This window comes from Phaethon aethereus (genome assembly GCF_964289735.1).
Source record: "Phaethon aethereus genome assembly, chromosome: 2".
Lineage (NCBI taxonomy): Eukaryota > Metazoa > Chordata > Aves > Phaethontiformes > Phaethontidae > Phaethon > Phaethon aethereus.
Genome location: NC_138582.1, coordinates 117858472 through 117886225, shown reverse-complemented (window position 1 = coordinate 117886225; position 27754 = coordinate 117858472). Strand labels below are relative to the sequence as shown.

General features: G+C 42.0%; 1 protein-coding gene across 1 annotated transcript in view; it reads right to left on the bottom strand.

The window, feature by feature from the left end:
• The window catches only part of NPSR1 (neuropeptide S receptor 1), a gene marked incomplete at its 3' end in the record, with an annotated part of 60419 nt that extends 36035 nt beyond the window's left edge, over positions 1–24384 (bottom strand). The window contains exons 1-2 of the mRNA XM_081996697.1: positions 23360–24384; positions 10674–10806 (exon numbers count right to left, since the gene is read on the bottom strand). Coding sequence (XP_081852823.1) covers positions 10674–10806; positions 23360–23506 — 280 coding nt within the window. The 5' untranslated portion in view covers positions 23507–24384. The remainder of the gene's footprint in view (positions 1–10673; positions 10807–23359) is intronic.
• Positions 24385–27754: the final 3370 nt, after the last annotated feature.

The following is a 27754-nucleotide window of genomic DNA, read 5'->3' as shown; positions in this document are numbered from 1 at the left end:
TTGGAGAAATATATGACTTACCTGCAAGTTTTGGCTTTCAAAGTTTGGGCTATGGAATTTAGCTAGTTCAGTTTAACACTGACAAAGCTTGCTTTTTTTTTTTTTCCAGTATGTGTGTATATTAAATGCATGCAGAAACAGAATGAACTGCTAAAATGTATCCACAGCCACATTGCATCCTTCAGTAATTTCAGGTTTGCTTTCAGCTAACACAGCATGGCACGGTAGTTATTTGCACTGCAAAGGTTCTCCTTTAAGGTTGATCATGCAGCTGTAGTGTTACTGCACAGGTTTAGGATAACATTTGTCATTTAAGCCACACCTTTTTTCCAGAACCCACTTGAATAAACTGTCTTTGGAGCAGAACCCAGAGAAGTTTGGACAAACTCCAGGTGGCTATTTAGAAACAGAGTTGAGCACAAAAGAAATAATCATGCATTTTCCATCAGGTAACATGTTGATATGCCTTGTTGCTCTTAAAAACAAACAAACAAACAAACAAACAAATAAATACCTGAGAAATACCTTCTCTGTAAAACTTTGTATCTGTGGGTGGGTTTTGAGTCAGAGCCTTCCGAGGTCTGACTGAAAGAGTGGAAGATTAGGTTCTTAGTTGTCAAAGAGAAATAGTAATCCCGACATATTTGGTGATGTACAAACACAGGAGGGATTTATATAGTCAACTTTAGGGATCTAAATTAGGAATTGAATCTTTCTGTACGGTGAAACTTAAAGGCAGAGTGAGCTATCTTGGCTATAAATGGAGCACAAGGAGAGTGACTTCATATCTTACATACCTGCAGTGAGGCGCGTAAGATGGATGACATGAGTAATCCCTAAAATGAATGCCAGTGTGCATGAATGCAGTCATGATACTTAATCCAATTCTCTCTATGACAGTTATGTCCCGTTCTGCTTCCCACAACTGATGCCGAGCCGTATGCTTTCTTTAGACCTACTTCTGTACACATGTCAAGAAGCTAACAGAGCATTTTCCCTCCACCCTCCCTGCTATAAGGATGCTGTATAAAGGTGTAATGCCCCAAATAACAGTAACTTCTTCAGGTGAAGAAGGTCACAGATTAAAGTCCCTTTGTCTCAAAGACCTGCAAATGTAGGTTGTCACCAAAGTACTCAACCGCCTAGCCATAAGAGAAAGAAAGTGTCTGAAGATATTTGCCTAATTCACATTTCACTAGGCTAACTAGAGAGTTACTAAGATTAGAATTTAATTGTTCTTTTTGCTGTTTCTTTCAAATACCGCATGGTCACTCTAGCAAATGCACTCAGACCACGTTGCATTTTTGTCTTACAGCCCTCAAAAGTGCTGTAGTCGTCCAGGCAAACCTTTATAATCCCCACACAGCCCTACTGGTATCAGCAGAGCTATGATGGCACGGTGCTGCGATTAGCTGCACGGTGCAGGTCTTGGCACAGGGTTAGAGAAGTTACATGGAAGGTGAAAGGGGGGGAAAAAAGCTACTAGGAAAAAATGGCTGAAAGGAAAGGCTTTCGTTTTAGTCACACATATGTCTAGTCAGGAAAAACATTTGTATGCAAAGGTCTGAAATAATGACAGCTCCTTTTAAAATAACAGAAATGGTAAATGTGGATCTCCTATGTGGAAATCTGTAGGTGGGAAAATGGAATCAAGCTTAGGCTGTGTGTGTCTCTTGAAATGAGAAGATGATGCCTTTGTATAAAGATAGGGCATCTAAGGTCCATTCATCATTTTTTTAATCCTTTCAGAAATGACTTATTACTCAGGAAAAGCAAACAGGGCCATTGATTCCATCTTAGTTTAAAAATGTATGATCTGGGGTGAATTTTGGAAGATAGGATTGTCACAAGATGTTCCACTAATATCATCATTTCCATTGTGGGAGTGTCCAGGGACCCTTAGGGATGGCATTCAAAGACACTCCTGGGTGACTGAGGAACAGAAGTCTGGTGCCTGCTTGTGATTTTAAATGTGGATGTACGCTACAAAGGAATAATAGTTGTGTATTGCATTGAATATGTATAAGTGTGCTGGAGATAGTTTTTCTCTTCTTTAGAAGCAGGGGGATTTGTAGACTAAAGCCTATTGAGTCCCTAAAAGTTATATAATGAAAGACTCAAATTCTGTGTACAGGAATCCACACCGCTGCCAAAAATATATTATCACTCCACAAAATAAAAGTTAAAAAAGATTTCTCTGGCTTGAGAGTGTTATAATGACTGAGATGCAGATGAAATGAAGGCGTCTCATCTTTGTTGCTAAATTTTCAGAGTCCCAGGTGGTCCTGTGCAACATGAAAAAAACCACATCATCATATCCCACACTGAAATTAGTACTGGAGCTATTGGCAAAGCTGGGAGAGTGTGTCTGCTGTTTTGCAGTTGCAGAGGGGACACACTTTATATCACTAGGTACTTTGAAAATCCTACTCTGAGCACCTAGGATGATGAACACACAAACTGTCCCCTTCTGGAACAATTTAGTACAGTGTTTAGGTGCTGTACACTGACTAAATAGGAAAGAAGAGGGTTTTTTTCATGAGTCCTCCTTGCCTGTGGGGGCCTCAGCTCTATACTTGGAGCTATGCTGCAGAGTGTTTTTTGCTACCCGTAAGGGATCTGAAGACCACTGCTCGGAGACAACAGGCTGAGAAATGCTGGTTTAAGGATGTCTGCCTAGTGGGTTGTGATTGCATTAATTACACACCATGAATCATGGACATCTTGTTCCTGCATTTGTAAGATTAAAGTAGGCTATATAAATAACAGTCATTACAGGGTTTTTAAGTGGATGACCATTCTTGCTTCCAGTAGCAAATTTGGAGAGCTCATTATCTTTATATTTCTACTAATGGGAGGGACATTGCATTCTACTGTTATAGGTACAGCTTTTTTTTGCTTTTGTGCCAGTGCTACTGTTTCCTGCTGCAGTGAGCTCCACTGGATAGAGTCACAGCAAACACAAATAGTGTCCAGCCCTGGACTTTCCAGTGAACCCTTAAGAAGGTATGTAAAAATACGTGAGCATTAGGCAAAACATAGACTACACAAGCTTGGGTCTAGGCTGGTTAAAAACACTTTGAATTTGGTTTGGAATTGGAATCTAAAGCAGAAGAAGTAGTTAGCAAACTTACAGCTCATTTCTGCACTCTCGGAGTGTCCCACCTCTACCAGCTCACTGGTGGGGCACTAACCAGCCTGATTTTTGGGGTACCATATTCATTCTAGACTAAATCTCTCTGGCTACTGCACTGAGATCAGATCCATCGCTGTTTCGTTCTTCCTAGCATACTTCCTTGACTCCAATTCTCTTGCCCGCATACATAGAAGGCAAAGGCAATCCAACTGCCTTAGACCACAGGATTACTGCCAGTCCTTCAAGTCCACCTTTTCTCTTAGAACCCCAGACTTGTGGGAGCATATACTTTGCCTTTTCAAGAAGAGTTCATTTTGCACCAAAAGCAGTTTCTTTTACATTAAACCTCATAAGGAAGTTGTGTAACTAGACTGAATGTTTGTGTGCTAGTCCCAATTTCACTGTTCTTCCTACACTACTAGACTAGATCGGAGCAATGTATTTTCAGGATGCCAAGTTCTCTGTGTCAGACCTCTAGCTTCATGATTTCACCTCTAAAACATAAAATCTGCTTCTTTTTCCATGACCATTTTCCTGTGGCTGTATGACCAAACACTGTGAAATAGAAGTCCCCACAAGAGACTATGTCTTCTCCTTTGCATAAAGTTTCTTTCTGTCACTCAGTTTTGATGCTAATGCTCACTCTTGGTTTCCTTGTCTAACTTCTGAGGATATTCCACTTTTTACTGCATCTACTTCAGGCTTGGTTTTGGAGAAAACACATTTTAAGAGGAATGCATGTATTGGATATTTTCCTTGGGAAAGATTGAGTCTTGTGTTGACCAACCATATGCACCTGCAAGAATGATTATATATAGACATGCAGAAATATTCCTGGCTGTACACATAAGAAATCTAAGAGTATAGTAAAACATGATTCATAATATCAAACCGGAATTGTATGACATTGGTGTCCAAGATACTTATTACAATCTAGGGTACTATGACTCATCTTCAAATCTGAGTCCAAGTTCAAAGGAGAATTTGAGTTTCTTCTAGGTGGTATTAAATCATCAGAAACGGCAATGGGTATCAAATCTGGTTTGCCACATGCTAGCAGGGTGTATGCAGGCAGTGACCACATTTATCTTATCCTGCATTATGTCTCAGGTTTTTGGGGGTACGCCAATACATACGTGTCTTAAAGTAAGTCCCATGTTGTTTTCCAGTTACTGAATTAGTCTTGGCAGAATCAGGATGGAAAATAACTGCTTCTCTGGGCAACTAATGCAGCCATGCAATGAATTTTGCAGTCAAAAATTCTAGAGTCTAGAAGAGTCTAGAGAACTCGACATAGTTTCATGAGATGCACTGAATAAGTAATTTTAATATTACTGTGTTTATTCCTGGAGACCATTTTTGCTCTTGGTAAATTGATTCTCATTTATTCTGTATATGCAAAATGAACAGTTGTACTAAGCACTGTAGTTTCTCTAGCCTGAAGAGGAAGGGTGGATATAATCTATTTCTTTCCCTGTTTTCCAAGCCGTGTGTGCAGTCAGGTGATTTGCAGAGTTGTGGACTTCCAGATAGGTGTTTGGGAATCAGGCTGCTTCCAGAATTGGGGGATTTAGATGCCGTTGGGTACTCTGGCAAATTTCGGTGTCTGTGCCTGAGGAAATATTAACAAATTACATTCTTCCTTCCCAATTTTGATATATCTTTTTCAGTAGTGATGGGAACACGTAGTGTAGAACACAGACGATCCTTTAGCAGAGACTCTTTCCTTACCATACATTAATTACACTTTCAAGAGTCTTTAGGATGTAATGAACATAAGAAATGCAGATATCCTCTTTTCAATTTTATCAGTGAACTCTGCAGTACAATTGTAACTTCCTCCAAGTCTTCTTTTCTGCAGATAGAGTACTGATGCCTCTCACTTTTCCTCAGCCTTCATTTTTTTCCCCACAAATTAGTATAAAATAGAGGTGTGAAAAGGGGAGAAAGCCACAGATTTCTGTGAATTGTTGAAATAAACACTATTTCAGTTTAGCATTCTGCATTAGGTTTCTGTGTCTTGGGTGGGCAATCATGTAAATCAGATGGCAGGTTCCAGCCAAGACCCAGCTGGCAAGGTGTAAGTTAAGTTTTCCAGTATAACTGGGCTCTTTGGCTGCCAACAGTCCACCTCCATTAAGGTGACTTGCTGAGTTAGCTGCTAATTGGCTCTATGCAATTAACTGTCAATGCTCATAATCACTGTGATGTCTAAGGTACTTGTAAAACTGATAAATTCGTATGTATGATTTCTCTGAAGTGTAGAAATATTACAAGTACCATTTTCCAGATGAAAAGCTGGAACAGAGACAATTATCTGTTAATATTGTTCTACATGTCAATTTTGGTAATGGTGTTATTATATTAAGCTTTTGTACAGATCAGGGAGTAACAAGTCATCTTCATTCCTATGTCACATAGACAAGGAAGAAAAATATTGAAGGACAGGCACAGTCCATTAAAGCAGTCAGTGCCATAGTGGTTTTGGTTTAGAAAAAAAAAAAAGAAGGAGGAAGGACGGACAATTTCTAATGTGTTTGTTCATGTCTAGTTGTTGTAGTAGTAGAGTTAAGTACACCTATTTAGTGCCTTTAACTAGCAGGTTAGTTGGCAGACTCTGCCTTCTGTCATCTTAACCAAAGCCATCCCAGAAGTCAGTGGCTGAGTCCATTTGGTTTTAGCCCCACAATCATGCTCTCCCTGGGCAGAAACAGCACAGAAAATAAGCACTCCTTGCTTTAGCAGGGTCCATTTCCACTTATTTGCTCACATAACCCTCTCATAGGAATTTTTCAGTGTATTGGCTTTTTACTAAACACGGAACAAAATGAATGCAGTTGCTTAAGGACCAAGACCTCCTGTGGTCCAGCTTTCTGGGAGCAATTGAAGAAGGTGGCAGTGATATAAAGAGACACTTTTAAAAATACCTCCTTTTCTTTTTAATGTTATTCTCAAGTCATCCCTTAGGATTTGATATTTGTATCACAATATAAACTGTAGCTAAATACTTCTACAGGTCATCTTTTGTTTTTCTGCTTATATATAAGCTACCATAGAAGTTAGCTGATGTTCTTTGTATTTTCTCTCTTCATTACAGCCACAGCAATACCTAAGTGAGCATATATTTCCAACTGTGTCTGTCAGCCTATGGCTTAAAATTGGGCATGCGGTAAAGTGCCTCCATGTATTTCTACTCCTAACAGTGGACAAAATCTAACACTTTTCTTAAGGTACTGATTTCTGCTAAATGTTGGAATAGAAAGAGAAACTCACAGAGCTAATGGTCATGACATTTCCAGCCCACACTTTCCAGATGTTAATGTCCTAGAAAAAAACCTCCATAAACTATGTAATTTTGGTCATTAAGAGGAACTTAAATTCCTTTCTGTTCCTCTGTCAGTAGTAGTTGAAGTTGAATGAAGAATAATGAGAAGTAAGATACTTTTCATCTGAGTTTTTAAATGTATTGCTTGATTGGTTTTGGTATTTGTCAAATAATAACAGTTTTTATTGAATGGACTGTTTAGCCAATAAATGACATTCCTTGTCCAAAGCTACTCAGATAATTGTGTTTTATATATGCTCAGGTCTATTGCTTTTACATTTTAAGAGTAGGTTTAAGAAGACCTTCTTTTGGTACAGTTGGGTAGTGTTCCGAATGGATATAAATGTGTGGACAAACCATCTTTTCTGAAGACAACCGTATTTTTCTTGAAAACTTCCAGCATGATACAGCACCTGTGAACTTGCCCATCTGTCAGACCCCACTCTCTGATCTTGAACCACTCAGTGAATTCAGTCTGAGGCAAAGATCTTAGATACTGAGACTCTGAAGTTATGTGAAACGGCATCAGGTATGGGGAGATGTGAGAGTTTTCTTGCCAGGAGAGATAGCTACGCCATGAACATAAATTGTGCTAAACTCAGAAGAAATCTATTTGGGGAGAAGCATTTAGAAATACCCCTCCTCATAGGGTAATCTTCAGATCTGACACTTTCTAAGAAACTGAATTGCCTTGGAGATAGAAATCTGTAGGAAATCTAGCTTTAGTTTCAGTCTTCACAGAAGGGCTTGTTTCTAAGAAAAACATTTTTACAAAAAGGGAAGATGCCCAAAAGCAAAGTGAACACAAGACAAACATGGCAATATTCATCTTTGTTAAATTAGCTGATGCTGAGTGATTAGTGCTATTGTTCAACTCAGCTGTTAACTCTTAGCTGATTTCCTTGTGCTTAATTTCCAGATAATTTCAAAGAGATTTATGCATAAGCTGAGAATTAAACATACAATTAAATGCGGTACTGACACAGGCATTGTATAGGCATATATTTAATATGAAATATTCTGAATCCAGGCTTCAGCAACACCTTTAAGCACACTGAAGTTGAAGGAATTACTCACATTCCTACAGATCCCTGCAGCCTTGAGCACCACCTTGAATTATAGTGTAGTATGGGATCAGTATGAGTCTTATCTCTGAATTTGCCAAGTGGGTTGAACCATTAAATTCGGGCGGTGTTGAAAGAAGCCTCAATCAGTTAGTTACTTCTCTTCTGCATCTGACTTGGCAACCAGTCAAGGAGAATAAGAGTGCTCATTTCCTGTTTACATAGTATGCACAATTTGCTTTGAATACCTTGTTTATTCTAACAGGAAGACTATATTTTCATTTCATTTTGGTACTACATTAGTGGGAAGACGTGAGAATTGAGGACACTACTCAACTATTGAGCCACAGATCAATAGACAAAAAGTTCTTAAATGGCTTTGAAATGCCTACATTGATAAAACTATATCCATTATTCTTCTCTCTGCTACTGGGGTAGAAATAATAAATATTTTAAGAATCCCAAAATAGATGGAAGCTGTAATATTGACTAAGCAGAAACTGTTTGCCAGGAGATTAAGCTTTAGTTGGTAGGATTTAAATATGCCTGGCATGTCAAACCAATGTGACAAGCCAGTGTTTTCATAATGTTCTGCGTCTACCTCATAACTTGTTGTGAAAGGATAATGACTGTTGCCAGCTTGCTTTGTTCTTATTAATATTTTTGAAGATAAGAAACTGAAATGGCTCCATTTCAGGAATTAAGTAATTTCTTTGTGCCAAAGTACTGACAGGAACTCTTGGTGCAGGAAGATAAATTCTGACTCCGGGAGCACAAAAAGGAGTCAACATTGCTTGAAAGGAGCCTTGTTGTTCAAGCTGATGTTACTTCTTTTGACATTGTAGATGTGAACGCCAAGTGAGTTTTCTGTGTGAATTTCTGTAACATGAAATGCAAAACACTGCTGAACTCAGGCACTTTGAAGCTCTGATTTTAAAAGTTGGGGATAACTTTAGGGAAGTGGAATTCAGAAGGATCAGCAAGTGTAACATGTGGACCTCAGTCAATATTGTTACATCAGCTGTATAGCACTATTTGCAGCCCAAATCTAATAGGATATTTACCCTGTTGTCTTTGTCACTGATTATTCCAGCTCCCTCAAAACTGTGCTTGCAATGCCTTCCCCTCTCTTTGTGTAGATGGTATTTGAACCCCTAGTGAATAGCTCTCTATCCACCGCCATTCTAATCCAAAAACTCAGCCTTTTCTATGGGTCCAAAATGGCAAAACTCCCACCCAGTCCCTTACCCAGTGCAGCAACAGCAGTAGCTTTCTCCTAGTACACCTCATGTGGACCAACCTTCTCCTGAGCTATCCTGGTCCTGATGTTTCTGTCTGCTTCTTGCTTTATTCCTTTGACCTGCACACCCGTGTCTTTATGCTAGTTCTTTCTCTGTAGTAGTAAATATGTTTGTTTTTCTTAGTAGGACAAGACCCTTTGCTGTTTAGTTGAGCTCTTCCTATTAGGACCCATCTTCTGTTTACTATGCTTGTGTATGTATTACCTGTCCCTTTGCTGTGGCAGCAAGCCCAGCCCTTGTGCCCTCTCTGCCAGATGGACACACCGGGTCATTTTCCACTGTCCTCTCTTCCAAAGCCCGTCTCATTACGGTTGCCCCCGATACTCTGCTCACTGATGACGGTAGGTAGAAAATGGATGGTGTACACCTGGGTCTTCAGTTGCTCTTCTGCTCTTTGCCTGTACTACTGCTTGGTTGCTTACCTTTTACCGTCTTCTGCATATTCATCTGGGATTGGGAGCTCTTTGAGCAGAGACTGGCTATTTTGAAACTCCTGTGAACGTTGCAATGCTTGATCTGTGATCGATGCTTCCAAACTGTGCTGTGAGGCTGTATCAACATGCCTTACCTGATGGAAAATACCACCAGCACACAAAGGAAGTGACATAAAGTCACGACCGAGATGAGAAGTGAAACCATTTATTAGAGATGACTCATAGACGAATAGGAAAAGCAGCCATCAGCACTTCAGAAGAGCAGTAACTGCAAACCGCCACCTCCTCACCTTGCAACAATTCTTACATCACCGGTAGTTTCAGGACAGTCCCTTTGCATCACTTTATACACCTTGGTCTAACTGTTTCAAATGAGAGTAGTTCTTCAAATGGGACAAGCTCCTAGGCAGACATGGTTGAGACCATGAGCAGGAGCTCATTTACTTGCAAGAATGCATGTTGAAAATGGGGAGTGTAGTCCTTTGCTTTTCCAGGTTAAACAGATACAACAGGCATCAAAGGAGGATGCAATATTGCTGGGAAATAGCATATTAAATAGCTCTTTAGTGGAAAAGTGCTGTTATTCCTACCATATCTTACAAAAAATGCAACAGAAAGCATACAAATATATCCTATATACACAAACAATACAACACAGCTGTCTTGTAAGCAGGGATTAGTAGAAGACACTGTTATAGAAACAGCACATATTTTCCCTTGGGAAAATTAAAACCCCACAAATTTAGTCCATTCAAGGCCACAGACAAACAGTGTACAGCTTATGCTCTTGTTTCTTTTCCTAGTTGCTGAGATTAACATTTTACAAACTGGGTTTCTGTACATTATTTATTTTGTTTAAAAACTATAAAGTTCTTGGATCAACAACCTTTTTTCCATTCGAAAAAATTAGCTAAATGCATTCCTCTCCACATATACATTTTTATATTTCCCTTACTTGGTTTAACCAGACAACATGAAGTTATTTTCACTCTTCAATGCAAGAGCGCAACTGATGGAGCAATACCGCTATGAAGTACTTTAGAGAGGTTTTTAGTAGAAAAACACAAGAGATTCATCTTAAACTAGTCTAATTTAAACAGTTCCATGAAAACAGCTGGGGACATAATTTCTGGGAAATGTGGATGCAAATTCAGACTGGAAGATAACATTCAGTAAAATCAATGAGTTGCAGCTGCTGGATCTGACATAGACACTACTACATCTAGAAACATCTTTTTAGATCAGAGACGGAGTGAGCCCTAAGATAAGCAGCCATCCATCTGTCATGGCAAGCTGCAGCTGGACATTAGGTGGCAACTGAATTCTTCACCACTCAACTTGCATTTTCTTATTTGTATTTTTAATAGCAATTCCTGTGCAGTTCAGATGCCCTTTCCCCCTCCCATACACTACCTGTGATTGCCAATTGTGTAACGAAGAATGTCATTCTAGATTTCCGCTTCCTCTTCCAGGTAGAAAAGAGCACAATGGCATTTCCAGCAATTGTGACAATAAAAAGAATCCAAAGAGTCACCAGCTGCTCTGTCTGCATAGAGAGAAGGAAAAAAAGTGTATCAGTAGGTGGGTGGGTATTGACTTGGGTTAAGCCAGTCAGTTATCCTAGGACAAATGAAATGAGAATAGAAAAAAGGAGTGAAATGTGAGTTTTGCCAATTGATTTCTAATTATTTAGTCTAAACGATATTCTTGTTCTTTCAGAAAATACTTAACATGCATCACTGCTGGTGATGTTCATTCCAGTTTGATTTGCAGTGGCTGTATATTACTTCTATATTCACAAAACTACTAGCAGTGTCTGTGTTAGGCACTTAACACTAAAATGAGAGGCAGCCCTCAGTTTTCTTGTGTTGCTCCAGCAAGCTGTGAAATAACCAGCTGCCTCGCTTCGTAAGGAATATTGATAGATGGGCTCCTTTGGAGAAATGGGGAAAATAAATAGTTCTTTCCTTTCCAGCTCCAGTGAGTCTGGGTCATCCACAAGCCCTACAAAATTCAGACATCCGCTCCATGATCTAGATGTGCACCACGATTGAAAAGAAATCATGACCCACTGTAAGGAAAAGTAAAATTGTGTAACGAGCAATACATGATGACAAAACGTCCCCTAGTGGTAGTACGTACAAAAAAAGGAAAAAAATTATTCACGCTCTCAAGGCATCAGGATCCTCTCGTTGCAAGAACAAAGATGTACGTATCATATCCACATTTGCTTCTTTTGTGAGTGCACGTCCAATCTTCTCCCTCATTTTGGCCTACCAAAACCCATTTGGTCCTCTCTAGATGCAGGGTGGTTACTTTTCAGTGGCCACTCTCTTTCCCCTTGCCGCGTGAGAGTGTGAAGTTTATGTTTTCTCCATAGCAGCCAGCCAGCTCTGCGCCTGAGAAGCACCACGTCTGGTGAGCACAGGGTCAGCTTGGAGGAAATATTCTGCATTTCTGCAAAATTCTCACTTATAAAAACCTGTCCTGTGTAAAATGTATGTAGTGGTGTGGAGGAAGATGGTTCTGCTGCTATTCTACAAAGACAAGTAGGAGAGGGGATTTTTCACAGTAACAGTTACTTTTGAAGGGCATAGGGCAGGGGAGCTCAGGAGGAAAAAACCCTGATGTATCCAGGAGCAATAATATACACATTATTATTAGAGTCAAAGAGAGAAAAAATACATATATGCCTCAGCAGAAGTGGTATTTAGAAGGGTAAACCCAACTTCCATGAGAGACCTCTCTCCCAGAGCCTGCTGCTCCTGAGCAGACCCCTGCCTTTGATGTTTCAGGAGGAGACAGTCCATATGAATGAAATACAGAAAAGCCTTCAGCCCCCTGCTCTGCCTTCTTGTGTCTTTCCAATGCTTCAGATGCATTGGTTGCCTGAATTCACATCCCAGCAACTGGGATGAGTTTCGTGTTATGCCAACACAGTCATCTGGCATCTTCCAGTTCCTGATACCAAACCCATAACATGGGAGCTAGTGGAAAATGGAGGAGACAGGTAAGGGCTGCAGTTGAAGAGGGATCCCAGCTGCTGGCCCTACTGTCCTATGCAGGTGGGAGGAAGGAGGCTGTCCATGAGACCTCTGCCTACCTGACTGGGCTGATGATGGAGCAGAAGGGGACTCCACTCGTTGAAAGCATTTGGCAGCCACTAACCCATGACTTTGTCATTGGTGAGCAGAAAACAGGGCTCCTGCTGCGCACAAAGAGAAAACAACTCAGCTGTGAGCGCGGGGAGGGAAGGTGAAATGTCGGGAAAGGAGCAGGGACAAGCAGCTTGCTCTACCATGAGCTTTAGTGCCTCCTCAGCTTTCAGCCCTCTCCTGGCCAGCAGCCATGGTCCTCTTCTGCTGGGAAGCCACTTGTGGGAACCAGCCTCAGCTTTGCTCCAGGTAGGTAGCCACGCTGCCCTGTGGGTTATGCAGGCATGCAGGTAAGGCAAGACCTGGTGTATGAGCAACCTGAGGCTGCCCTCTGTGCCTGAACCCAGGGATTAGTTTAAGCATACAATGAAGGCTGTGTTTAGATGGTTTCATTTTTCCCAGCATGTTAACTTTTGCCAGCATAATCTACCATTGGGGTCATCTGACTTGACTTAACTTTAAAGCTCTAAAGAGAGATAACTACTCTAAATTGTCATATTGTAGTCTAGATAATAGCAGTACCTCAGAGTGAGTCAGCATTCGTCTCACCTACCTTGGGATGTCCTGACTCAACTGATTATAGAATGACCTAGATAAGACAACTTGTGTGGGCTGGGTGCTTAGCTTTTAGGGAAAAAAAACCCAACCCAACCTCCATCTTTTTTGTCTGTCTGTAAATCTCTTTAATTTCTTGGAGACAAACTAACTTCAAAATGTGTGACAGAGTCATGGTGGAACTATTTTTATGGGGATGCTTTGCTTTGTACAGGAATTGGAAGGAAGTGTCTTTTGGAAGGTAATTAAAATTTAAAAGGATAAGATTTCACATCATTTTTGTCCTTGAAACCATTGGGTTCTCCTCAGGGTTTGGTTTGTCTTTTCCATTTCAGAAAAGATCTTTCACACATGAAGAAAACTGAAGGGCAAGACTTGTTCCCATTTTCTCTGGGATAAAATCAGCAGAGCATTTTCTTGAAAGGAGTTCTGTGTTCCTATATTATACTGATATGGGTACGAACAGAACAAGGATCTGACACTCAAACCTTCTTATGATTCCCGCAGAAGAAATAGCTATGGAGCAACAGAGACTGTGTTACAGGGGTGTTTCCCCACCACAGGGGCGCAGCACATGCAGGCAGTTTAAATCCCCTCCTGCCAAGTTAAAAAGCAGTGCTTAGGAGTTAAGCAATTTTAGGCCTCTACAGAAATATACAATTAAACGAGACTACAAAGATAACCTAAAAGGTGTAAAAGCTGAATATAAGTTTCAAAGGCCGTAGACAAAGGAATAAAGCCAAAGTTTCTATTAATCTACTTGTCGTAGCTGCCATTCAGGAAGAAGAGAAAAAGATCTCATTCTTGGGGCTTACGGAGCTATAATAACAGGCAACTTAAATCACGGCAGCCTCTCTCAGTCTATGTTATCTTGCAGAATGAAAACTTCTGTGATTATTAATGGGATGCCCACAGTAATAAAGTCCTTCATGGAGGCCAGGATTAGAATTCAAAATTATCTTGATGTATCATAAACATGCGCTAGCAAAAAACCCAAGATGCTGTTCAACAAAGGAGAAGTGAAGGGCTCCGCAGTGCAGTGGGCGTAATCGCGTTGGGTTGGGCGAGCCTTCAAAACATCTCCCCCACATGCAGCACATAAAGTGCTCCACAAGGGGAACATGAGTTAAAAATGTCACCCTACTGTAGAGTGACAACCACCACCATGGGATCGACACGAGTCTCCTGTGCCTCTGCACTAATCTTTCCACTGTCCCCAGCAGCTGTACTGTGCCCACTCCTGGCTGCCATGCTTCAAGAGACACACAGAGCAGGGAGTTGACAGCAGTCTAGAAGATACAGCCAGGCAAAAAGACTGACCGAATTCAATTGCTTAATCTAGCAAAAAGCAGACTGCAGGAAACTATGTACATAGCCTTGAAGACACAAAAAGACTGACATGAAAAAGGAAAGAAATAATCTCTTCAGATCCACTGCAGACTGGCGAAAAATCAGTGAACCAAAACTACAGCACAGAATTCAGGTTGATCATTTTTTAAAATTAACTTAAAAATATACCACATATGTGTGCGTGTGTGTGTATATATATATAGTTTGATTGAGTCAGTGAAACCTCCATCTGTGAAGGTCTTAAAAATAGCTATTAGATTAGAGAGATAGCTGATTGATCCTTGAACTTCACTCTAGCTGCATTTTCTATAATTTTGTTTTATTCATCATCTTAAGGTTGCTTAGACATAGAGGTGTTTCATGTCTTTTTTGTTCACCAAGCAAAAATCCTCTTTTTGTAACAATCCTCAGCAAGGTGATTTACAAAAACATTGTTTAATAATATGTTGCACAGACATCAGAGGCATTCTGCATAAAAAGAAAGGTAATAACATCTCCCAAACCCTTGTGTATAAGCTTTTGGCAAGGGCTGCTTTTGCAATGGGCATTGCTAACTACATGATATGAGAGTGCCATGAGAGAGACTAGTGTCACACACCAGTTCTTTTCAATTAGAAAAACTAAAGATGCTGGTGACTTAATTAAGGTCACAGAACAAATCAAAGCCAAGAGGATTTCCTTGGCCTGACTACAACCATTGCACGCCCTGCTATTCCACACGACTGCTGTGTTTGGAGCACAGAAGTGCTTGACATATTCATGTTTTGCTATTTGCTTTAAGATTAAAACCAGCTTTAGTCAATGAAGCAAGCCTCTTCCTGGGTGAAAACCTGTCTGAAGATTGTGTGTGTTTTCCTTTGCTGGTAGAAGAGGCTTCTTATTCTGTCTCACTGACAAAATTACTGAATCCATAGGCTGCAATAAGTCTAGCAAGAGGTATATCTGCTTTGTATTTGAGACAAAGATCATCCCTGCAAGCAGGTTTAATCAAGACCATAGTTAAATCCATTCAGAGCCATTGGGAGACATTCTGGTGCCACAAGGCCATCCCTCCTTCCAGTTCTCCCAAACCAGCTTCCTCGCTCACTCGTTTCTAAGGATTTGTATCTCCTCTGTTGGGGAGGCCACCAGCTGCGGCTGTGGAACGGGGATATATCTGATGGTTCGTCCCAACGGAGGTGCTGTTGCTCATGTCTTGAGGTGCAGAAGCCTTTGCCTGATACGAGAGCAGTTGCTTAATAGGAGGGGTTTAACTATCAATGGACAAACCACGTTTGTACTTGAATGGGAACCAAAGTGATACAGTTTTGTTCTAGCTGCTGAGGCTGGTTGGGAAACAGCCTGGAAAAGATAGGTTGCCAGGTGAGAAATGAGCAAATAAACAGAAAAAGAGAGGCAGAAGTACTCTGTTCCTGATGTGACTGGCTGGCCTCTTAATGTGAGGAGAGAAGGCCTATAGTAAATCCATGTCCTTGCTGACCTAGTGCCTTCCTGATCCATGTTCTTGGTCACCTGGGTGAAGAAGAGGTACAGATCCCTCATATGACAGGTCAGCAGTGGCTTAGGTGTCTGTACAGCTTCTTTGTGCCGCTTGATTAAATTCTGGGAATATGCAAACGGCCTTACTTCTTGCCTTTGGTGTATTTTAAAAATCATGTTTTGAGCATAACTTATTGCAGCAATTGAGATTGTAAGAGAGATGTAATCATGGAGCAAGCCAAACAATTTTGTAAGGATGTTCTTAAAACATAAGAAGAACACATAAATCTCCTTGCTAAGCTGGGGAACTGTTGTGCTCATGGTCAGGTTCACCACTTGTAGATTGTATTGCACTTTCTTAAACGATTAAAAAAAAGAGAGAAAAATATTTTCTCATCCTCTGAAATAATCACCTTAGTTGCAGGCCATGCAAGAAAATGGAGGAGTCTAGATCTGCATTTTTTTGACCCTGTTATAAAAGATCTGGAGTCTTGAACTCCCAGTACTGAAAGTGTTCAGGACAGATTTGCTATTTTAACAGCCCCCATTTAAAAAAAACAACAACAAACAAACAACAAACAAAAGAATGAAACCAGGAAGGTTATTTTTCCTGAGTCAGACAGGTGCCATGCAGCTTGACTGATTCCAGTCAGGGATTTATAGTCAGTTTGCCTCTAAGGTAAATTGCACTTTGGACTGCAACACCGAAAGAAATCAAAGACAGACACTCATCGGCACAGTATAATTAAGAAATCTTAAAAGTACTGGCACAACCTCTGTCATAATTCATAAAGTTTTTAAAAATCAATAAACAAAGCAAAAGTAAATAAAAGCCCCTCTATCTCATACTGCTGGATTCCTCCACAGCACAAACCCTAGAGGAGCCTTGTGGAGTCTAACTGCTGCCTACAATTGTCTAACAGGAAGGTGCAGAGAAGATGGAGCCAAGTTCTTCTCAGATGTGCAAAATGAAAGGACAAGAGGCCACAAGTTAGAGTTGTAATATGGGACATTTTGATTAGCTATTAGGAAAAAAAGTTCATCGTGAGGGTGGCCAAACAGTGGGGTGGGAGCCCAGAGAGACTGTGGGATCTTCATCCCTGGAGATACTCAAAACTTGAGTGGACACTGCCCTGAGCAATCTGGCATGGTTTGAATTTTCTTTCGAGTGGTTGGTGCAGGTGACCTCCAGAAGTCCTTCCCTACCTGAATTATTATGCATACACAAGTATGCCTAAGACCTATTTTCTTAAGGAATGTACTTAAAACTAAAAGGTACTTATACAGTTGTAATCAGATGACTGCTTTGCACATGTTGTATGTTATTTGTTGTATCATAGAGACACGAACAACTCAGATTTTATGTAAATGAAAATTCAGTCTGCAAGTAAAGAATACAGGTGTAAAGGCTACTGGCAAGGAAATGACACAAACATATTAGTCTTAGGAAAAAGGACTTTAAAAGTCTAAGATGGCATTTGCCTTATGCTTACATGGAGGCCTGAGATGAAGAATTTCTGCCAGGGTGTGACCAGCTTAAGCAATGAGCTGTCAGAAGTAAAGTGTGATGCCACTGACGGGATCATGACTACTGCTAGTTTTACCAGCTACAAAATAAAGGTTCTTTAACAAAGAACCTTTATATAACCTAATATAACAAAGAACAAACTTGGTTAAAGTGCCAGCTGGAAACATCCATATTTCTTCTTGTGTTGAAACTTTCAAAACAAGTTGGGTTGTGAAAAAACAACCCAACTAGCAGAAATCTGCTTGAAGATAAGCTGTAGGTGCATTACACATACTTTAGTTGTAGACAGCGGTTCAGACCAACAAGAGGGAACAAAGTAAGGGGCACCAAATATCTTACAAAAAGAAGGACAGTGGACAGAATACTTAGGCTAGAAGTAAGCTTCATAGAGTAAATGTTAGTCACCCGAATGTAAAAGTTCATATGATTATTCAAGCCACCTCCTAACGCTCAAGAAAAGCTGCAAAATGGCTGGATCACTCTTGATTCACTTGCTGATAGGCCTTGTCTCAGTAAGAAAGAAACAGGTTAACAAGGGGGAAGATCACTGAAATCTTATGCCTTAGTTGTCACAAGCAGCAGAAATCGTACTGGCCATCCCTGTAATACAAGTGTGTTTTGAAAGAACGTTCTCCATCTAGCAAGGCAAAACTGAGATGTTTCTATTCAGCATTCACACAAGATGCTCCTGAAAATTTTGGGAAAGCAATGTGATTGACACCAAAAAGCTGTGGGAAAACTCATGTGAAGGTAAGAAAGACTGAGAAAGAGAAAGTTCAAAGCTAAGTTTTATGTTTTGTCTTTGGAAGTGCTTCCACTCTGATTGAATTTGAGAGGAACACATTTGGGCAGGCAACAAGCCCTCTAGGAGTTGCGTTTTTCTGGTAGCATGGTCTGGAATGGAGCCTGATTCAAACTGCATAAACACTAATGCAGCCCCAGGTTTGCCTCTGGGACTGCTGCTTTGCCATTTCAATGGCAACGGTCACGCCTGATAGTTTTCACACCTCCTTCTGCACAGAGGCTGCTTTACTGAGACGGTTTCTCACAGGCTGGGCAGGTTATCTCACTTATCCTCCCAGCACACGGCTACAGATCATTCTGGTGACCTTGGGACGTGTTGCTACATGAGGTCTTCACCGCACGTCAGAAGTGCTGGCAACAGTCACTTCTCCATGTGGTTGGAAGAAGGGCACAGCCAGAAGGGACCTGAGCTGATGTTTTCTAGTCTGCCAAACTCGAGAAGCAGTTTTGCATGAGCTTGTGTCTATATGGTATTGCATTCGTAGTCTGTGAATGTTAATGTTATACAGAGGAAAAATCTATAATATTTTCTCCCTTTTAGACTTAGGGAAACAGACAAGCTGAGGACACTTATTCACTAAATCAGGACACTTTCTCATGGAAAGGGGGAATTATGTTATTAAGATTACTTTCAGTAGCAAAACTGTATCTCTCTTTTTTGTGCACCCCCAGTTTCTAAAAAATGTATTTCTTAGCTCTGACTTCAGCATCACGGGTGAGGCAGGGTCCTTTCCGTGCGCAACATTTAATGCATGTGAATTGCTGTGATCTTTCCAAGCTCAAATAACTGCTAAACAAATCACCCCCCACCCCGCCCCCAAATCCTCTTATAGGTGTGACTGGGATAAAGGGGAAGATTTTCTGTCAATAACAAATGGTAACAATTCAATTTTACTAGCAGATAGTTCACATTTGCCATTCTGCTGTGTTTTGGCACAAGTTGGATAATAATTTGGGAAAGTACTGTTCAGTTATCGCAGGATTTTTTTACCCATTGCACCTAGGTAACTTGCACAGAATGAGACAAAGAGATACCCCTGATTTTAATGTCATCAGGAAAGATATATTTTTCATGGTGTACCTATCTATTTTTTCCTAGAACATTTTAAACATGAAGAGATAATATTAGGTCACTCAACGGTCCAACCATAATTGTATGATTTTGATAGCCCTGTTTAAAACTGTGAAATGTTATTTTTTCTTAATCACAAAAAGAGGTAAAATGATTACGTGTATTAATGCCTAATCTGTACAATTAAAATATCTCAAAAAAAAAGGACAAAATAATACTTTCTAGGTATATTTATACCTAGGTAGGCAGACGCAAACCCCGTGGACCATGGAGTCAGAAGTGTGAGGGTTGCTGGTATAAAATCAGTTGGCTCAGAGCTACCCCCAGCCGGGCTGTCCTACAGCCAGATCCCTTCTGCGTTGCATTTAAGCTACTAGATGAAGCCAGCCTGGCCACCAGCACCGCAGCAGCAGTTTCAGGAGGAGATCGGCTATCGCATTCCCAGCGCAGCATCTCAGGAATAGCACCGGCCACAACGGCATATTGCAGAGGCTGCGTTCAGGAGCTCCTGACACTTTATTCGTGTAGATTTAATACTCCTCCTCTCCCCCCACCACAAGATTACAAAGTTACTTATGAATTATTAGATATGCCTATTTTTCTAAAATGTATGATTGCATTTGCAGAGATTGATCCAGAAATTTGGCAGCACCCATTATTATTTTTCTGTTATGTATTCAACGAAGGGATGCTCTGTGAGGTTTGCTCGAAAATCAGAAGGAGCAATGGCATAGGCGAATGCTTTCCAAGAGATAGACTCCTGCATTTGGATAAAATGACAGGGACAACGATTCTGACTTAAACAGGCTCTGAGGACACCTGGACAGACGTGAGCCCTACTCAACCCTCTCTGAGGACAAGCAGGTGATCCTACCATTGGGGAAGCTTTGGGGCTGTTGGGGGCCTGGCAAGGGGAGATGCTTCCTCCATGCCTGACGAAGTCTCCCAACCCTGTGGACAACCGGGGCAAACCTATTTTGAGATTTCATCTTCGCTCCAGGCAGGTTTCTGGTTTACACCTTGTCAGGTTCATAGAGTTAAGAAGGTCCTAAAGTGGAGGAAAGCCACAAGTATTCAGATGATCTCTGTTCTTTTCAGATTACTGCATTTGGCAGCAGGCACTTGACACTCGCTTAGAGCCCTTTTACACATAGATTAAATACATATGGGGGGGATTGTAAAGGGATGTAATGAACTCTCCTTTGGCCTGGGAGGTTGGATCTGTAATTAATACCAATTTGCACATCTGTTCTGAATTTGGTGCTGACATAGCCAATGGGATTTCTTTTGTTTTAAGACAGTAACTTACCTGGACGCCTCATGTAAAGGCACCTGGGAAGAAATACGGTCTGGGTTTTCAGGGACCATTTTCCATTAAGACAGCAGCAAGACCTGAACATGGGTGGGGATGAGCCTTTGCTGTGTGAAGCACCAGCTCATCTTGCATGCTGAGTGGTGCGTGGGTGCACCCAGTCCTGCCCCAAAGGCTACAACTCTGCATGCCGAGGGCCAGCCTAGTTAGCACACGCGGCCATGGCCCCAAAGAAGAGTTCATGGGCAAAGCCTTAGTGAGCAGCTGGCCAAGGAGCTATGGTAATGACTACCAGAAGAGAAATGTGCGTTCCTCCAAGTGGATGAAATGCTCCATTTCCCAGCCAAAAAAAAAAAAAAAAAAGAAAAGAAGAAATCTAATTGAACTGGCAAAATGCGTTCTAATCTGAAGCGGTACAGGATTTAGTTGTTAAGCTCTGGAGAGGAATATACAGAAACTCAAGTGCTTCTGGAAGAGGGAGCCGCGAAGCGCTCACAGCTCAGCCTGTAATGGGACTTTTTGGCACTGAAATGCTCTAAGGTGCATTATTTTACTTTGGTCACATTGCCATCGCAGTACAACTCAGACGTTACCTTAGGAGGGTACAGGCTGTCCTTTTGAAGCATGGGAGGAAAAGAAGAAACCAGCGCACGCTCCCGTAGTTCAAGCAGCGTGTGAGATACTCTATGTAGCTGTCATTGGGAAAAATAACTAAAAAGTCATTAACACAGGAACCGCTGCAGGTACGGGGTGAGTGTCTCTCCCTTGTCTCCAGCTATCGGCTTAGATCATGTTTTTCCATGACCACTTTGGTAAGACAGGCTGCACCCGCATTTCGCAAGCAAGAAATAGCTTGTGTGCCCTGTGTTGGATTTCTGCATCCTGGCACTCAGGCTCTGGAGTCAACCTGTGCGGTGGCCATTCTTCCTGCCTGCCTTTACTGTCAGCTGCGGGCTACAAGGTGTGTGAAAATCCCAATAAAAGCCCAAAACCCCATTTGTAGCTACATTTTGAACACTGAGCTCGTTCAGCCTCTTCCAAGCTGAACCTTTTATTGCTTTAGCTGCTTAACCAGGCCGTTGTGAAGAGGAAGAGGATATTGCTTGGTTTTGCTGGAAGGGGAAAGGACAAGGCCACAGCGTGGGCAGCACTGGTGGAGGACGGCCAACCGAGTCAGCAGGTATCAGCAGCACCTTCCACACATGAGCTCTTACAGAGAGCTGAAATTGCAGGCAGGGAGCCCGTCTTCCTTGCACCATAGTCATCAGAGCAGGTGCTTTATCCCCCCTTTCCTGCAGCAGCACCAGCTGCCACTTGTCTCCAGAGTCAAAATATTTCCATGCCTATCAACAGCTAGTAATCGATGTGAAATCAGTGAACATCCTTGCAAAGTTCATGCCATACATGCCAGAGCTAGACATCTGACAGAGGAGTGCAAGTCTAACGAGAAGCTCTCAGCTAACAGAATCAAGTTTCCTTTAGCAATGGATGAGCATGCATGACTATCCATGGTTTCCTAATTATTGTAATTTAGTCAATCTTCCCTATTAAGGAACATTTTTCTGCCTAGGGACTTTGTAATCATGGAATTAATTGTCACTTTTACCATTATAAAATACTGCTCCCATGACATTGTTCAGATTTACAGCCTTAACTGTGGAAAGAACAAAGGAGATAAAGTTGTTAAAAATATTTTGCTTGCTGCTTCTGATTTTTTCAAGAGCATTTTAGGAGTCTAACATGGAGACAAAAAAAAAAAGAGGAGAAAAAAACATATTTCATCTTGAAATCCTGGGTAAGAAAGTACTGTCTTATCAAGAAAAAAAAAGTATCAGCAGCATGTCAAAAGAGACTCTCAATTAATTGCAGAACTACAGATCAACTTTTTCCTTAACGGGGGTGGAAAGCTTGTTGTAATCCCACTGATTCCACTGGCCTTGTGTCAGAGCACTAACAATCTCACAGAAATTTTGATTTCTGAACATATTCACTTGTACCTAACATATTTCCAATGATGTAAGTGTCTATATCTTTCCAGTAGAAAGTGATCTTTTTCATCCTGAGCTCCAGAAGGAATGGGAGTGTACTCCTTGTCAGAATATTTAATAACTTGAACTTAACTTGTACAAGTGACACATGGCACGCAGCACGAAATTAAGCAATGACAACAGGCACAGAATTCTGAAGGAGAGATGTATTTCAGCTCGTCTTTCATCTTTTTGCTACATTCACATATTGCAAGGGTGATGTTTCTTTTTGGAGATGAATGAATACACTTCCCATGCCATTCAGCAGCATTCACTGCTGAATGATTCATCTGGTGCATTCTTAACAGCAGCCTTCACGAGACACCGAATCCCCCGCTCAAGTTAAAAACAAACAAAAAACTAATTAGAACCTGTCCCTTGTGATCAAAAAAACCAAAACCAACAAAAAAACCCTCTCACTTGAGTACAATATTTGTTGCAGCTGGCAAATAGAAAAGAAATCCCTTATGTCAAGATGATGGCTATAAGAAAGTACATAAAGAATGTGTGAAACTAATACAAACTTTTGATTAAAGATGCATGTATAATTACAATACCTCTGTAGAAAAACAGTACCATCCCCTCTTGGAAGGGGATACAACTGGCTAAGACCTTTAAGTCTGAACTCCAATTCCTACAACTATTTTGTTTTTCAGTAAATGCCTCACGCACACTGTCCGCTGTCTTTGCAGGGGCAAAAAGCCACCGATATCTGGGCAAAGAAGTTCAATAATCCTATTGCCTCCCCGCAGAGGTGCTGAAAATGCACCAAAGCTGAAAGCATGTGGGAAAACTAACGCACGCCTTAAAGGAATACCTTAAAAGAATAGTAAAAGGATCCCCACTCCTCTTCTGCCACCACTTCAGTGAAGGTCACCGTTTCAGTGCAGGTGACAAGGGCAAGATCCAGCCAGCCGGTGCCTGCCCGGGAGCTGCCGCTGGCTTCCGTGGAGCCGACCTCCATTGCCGGATTTCGTTCGAGTTGTCCAGGTGCTTGTTTTTGTAAGAGTTAATGCAGCCAGGCTTCTCCCGTACAAGCGCAGCAACAAAACCAGCTCCTCACTGCTCCACCACTGGCTACTAGAGGCTTCGGGCTTCAGTGCAGCTGAGTGATAGAGAGAAAAGAAAAAAAAAAAAAAAAAAGACAAAGCAGCCAAGCTGGCATCGTCCCTTTGAGCTTTCCTTTGGCACAGCTCTGACGGCAGCTGCCCACATGCTGTTTCCAGCAGCAGGAGCAGCAGCCGGTAAGAAAGTCGGCACACGTGGACCCAGCCGTGTGTCTTGTGGACTCTGAGTTGCCTTGCACCCCAAGTTGTCAGCTCTGGAGTCAGGCATACCGGTAAAAGCACGGACCTCCTCGCTGCATTAAGCTCACGAGGCTGGCTATTGCGCCCAGCATCTTTGCTTACTTACCCCAGCTCAGCCCGCCTTGATTCCAGTTACCTGCAGAATTACGGCACATCCATCTGCAAGCACCAACAAGCTCTCCTGTATTAGCAAAACCCTATTAAGTTTTTTAGGCTCAAGCTATCACATTTTCCCTGTCTGTGGCTATCCAACTTCTGAAGTTGTCTTTACCAAGAAAAAAAAAAAAGTCATAAATAGGCCTTCACACTTCCCTTTTCAAAGAGCTGAAACCTGCTGCAAACCCAGCACAGGCAATGCTTTCTTCACATTATGAAGAGCCTGTCTGGAAAGGCACAGCTCCCAGAGACTGCTAGTGTCACTCAGAGGATAAGGACTCTTCAGAACAAGGTAATCAGTTATCTTTCTACTCACTGATTTTCTGGGCACCGATCTCACCTACGCTCTGTTGATTCGGACGGTTTGCCCCACCACCAGCGGCGTTACTCTGGGTTTACACCAAGATGGCAGGTGAGGGTGTGCACAGCTTCCCTGACCGGAGCACAAACTCACATGTAAACCCAGCACTTGTTCAGCTTCGTGGAGATGCTCTGCCTCGATACCAACGCAGGACGTGGTGCATTTCACAGCCATGCCCCACCAACTCAGTTTCCCATTACCTGCTCACGGCTTATGCATGGGCAAGCACGGATGGCCGTGGGGGAGCTGGGGAGACATGAAGCTCCTTGGCCTGGCCAGCACAGCACACCATCTCCCTCACTGCTGGGTCAGGTGTCTTCACAACATGCCCACAGCATCTGTGCCTACGGAGCAGCAAGAAAGGGGTGGCTGCAGGGCCCTCCAGCTCCCAAGGACCAGCAATAGCCGGGGATGGGGGCACAAGCGGTGAAATTCAGGTCTAGATTTTGACTCTGAGCCTTCCCAAGTTGGGACATGTCTGGATCTAGGGCTTTGGACCAGGCTGTTCTAGGGACCAGTGAAAACCCTGGATGTCTGGGAGATATTCAGACATCCGCAGGAGATACTGGAGTCATTCAGAGGAGGCCCATACAGATAATTAGTACCAGTCATGATGAGAAAGGATCCATATGCACCAGTGATCAATATTTAACAGCAGTGAATGACACATAGGTTGGAATGTGATCAGACAAAAAGAAATGTCCCAGAACCACTATGTTTTGCTGAAAACCATTGGGAAAATGCTCATTAATATATTATCTAAAAGAAAGGAGGAAACCTTTCTGAAGTTTTTTTCTGACTGATCATACAGGTTGACTCTGAACCTCTGCTACGAAGTACTTAGGTAGTATCCAAGCTTCTTAAAAGCATCCTACCAGTTTTATTGCTGTTATTCCTTCTCCTTACCTTGCTTTCTTAAAGTTACAGAATTCTTCTTCTCTGAGTTACAATTTATTACATTGAATGGGGTTTTTTTGGTGCTCTCATTCGTACAGAGCTGTTATGCTTGCGCATATTACAGGCACTAAGAGGCTTTTCAGCTGTTACATTGCACGCCAGATCGTGCACAGCTCTCAGGACTAACCAAGAGTGACTTCTCTTGTGGCTTTGCCAGCTACTTGTTCTAAGTAGTGCTTATGGTGCTATAAAAGGCTGTACCGTGCCCCGTTCCAGCACTTTCCAGTCTACACAGGGGTAATTCAGGTATTCCATTACTGTTAGCTTTTCTCTCTTTCAGTATTCTGTCTCTGTGCTCATTTGTTGATGGCTGGTTTTTCTGAACTGCTGTTTTCTTTCCATTTAGTCACAGAATTTGAAGCCACGGGCTGTCTATGGTACCGCATCTAGAATTAACCTAATTCTCTAGGATACGACACTTTGTTTTTAAACCTCTACAAAGTCATGGCGCCTCTCCAAAATTTCATATTTGAGGTTTGTTCCCCCTCACCCCATTCCCCACCCTGAGATTAAGCAAACTGTCTGAATACCTCTGAAATGAATGGTGAAATAAAAGACTTTAATGATTGAATCTCAAAAGTCTATAAAAGGCAAGATCAAATGCTAGCAATTCCTCTGTGGAGAAGGAATAGCTGTTTGATTCCTACAGCTGACTTTGTTGTTTCCCTCAGCCTGGATGTTGAAAAGTATCTGAGAACTTTCAGTAGTTGAAGAGATGAAGACAGTTTTACAGAGAGAGACATTGAATCTTCCCTCTGCTTTAATAAAAAATGCTCTCAAATTATTATTTTAAGACAATATTTTTTCTGATGTATAATAAAATGTGATGCTGCTTTCTTAACCTCTTTGAATGGCTTTTTTTTTAAAGTCACACTTTAGTACTGCACCACAGCATAGGCTTCATAAATAGGAAAGATTAAGCAATTTTGAAAATAATCTTTCAGAAAAAAGAATGGTCAGAAGAATAGAGGGGACTTGTTTTAGAGGCCACTTCACCGGCCGTTCCCTTTATCTTGGTCTCAAAAACTACACAAATTTAGTTTTCTTAAATGAAGCCTTGAACCAAAGGATCAGGATACCCAGGAGTGTAAATGGCTCCAGTGAAAGCTGAGGAGAATACTCTGCGGTTGCAATGTGTAACAAAACTGGTATCCAATGTGCAGACGTATGGGAGGAGACCTGCAACGCGTATCTTGTATCTCCCCACAGTGGCACAGTTTTCCTGACTGGCAAGAAGAGGAAACCTCATACAACTGCAGAAAGTGAAACCAGGAGATCGATATGATGAGATAGATAAAGGTAGGTAACTCAGGGGGAAAAAAGTAGCAGAGAGTCACAGTTCTAAAGACCAGGTACGAAGTGATTTTGATTATTTAATCTTTGGTCTTTCCTCTGGTCTTTCCTGCAGAGCAGCTGTGAAACACAATAGATGGACATGGGTTGTTTTGTACACCACAGCGTGGACACTCCATGGTAGGCAGAGGTGCCATGGCAGCCACAGGGGACGTTGCTCTCCAAAACCCAGCAGCAGTAGGAGGAGGGACTATGCAGGAATATGTAGTTCCTCCTATGCTGTGCATTCCCCTATTTCGTCTTCCCTGATAGAAGCTGTTGTGTGGCAGTATTTGTTGTGGCTGTTGTGTGGCAGTATTTGTTGTGCACCGTGTTGATAATTTGCCAAAAGCCAGCCAACCTCCATGTTCCGATGTGTCTAGTCATTTAAAAGATTAGGCACATCTGAAATGGACAGAAAAAAGATCTGCTCAAGTCTATATTGTTTTTTTACGGAGAGTTTATAGGAGATTTCTCTTCGCTGCATTTAGGCAATATTGGGAGTAAATTGAAAAAAACAGTTGGATTTTTGCTGTTTGGAGCTTCCTGCACCCTGGAGTAGTTGGGCATAATCATATTAAATGCAGAGAAGAAATAATGCTGTCAGACTGCAGGAAGAAAGAGAGTAACATATTTCTTGCTTCTAAAGGAACGGCAAGTTAATTGTTTTCCTGTAAAAAGCGTGCTTATCCAAATCCGTATACGCCGGCTTTTGGAAGAGGAAGGTCAGTCTGCTCTTCCCAATGCACAGCGCTTCTCCCCAGAAGCTGAGCACCTGAGGCAGCGCAGAGGGGCTCAGCTGCTGACTCTGGCAGCGTGGGACCTCCGGGGAGCCGCGTTCCCGCATCCCCGCTGCACGGGAGAGGAGCAGAAATGACGCATTAGGCGACACAGTTCCTGTCGTCTGACGTAAGCTCATTTCCCTTTACCTTACGAGCTGCTTAGCACGCGCGCTGCTCTCCTTTGGAGCTGTGCCTCTGGAGGGGCGCAGGCGCGTTCGCCCCGCGTAGGCAATACCCAAACAGGCTGAAACGCTGCCCTCAGAGCTGGAACCAAGTGGCCCCAGAGCCGGGGCTGCGGCTGGGAAGGGGCACCCGCG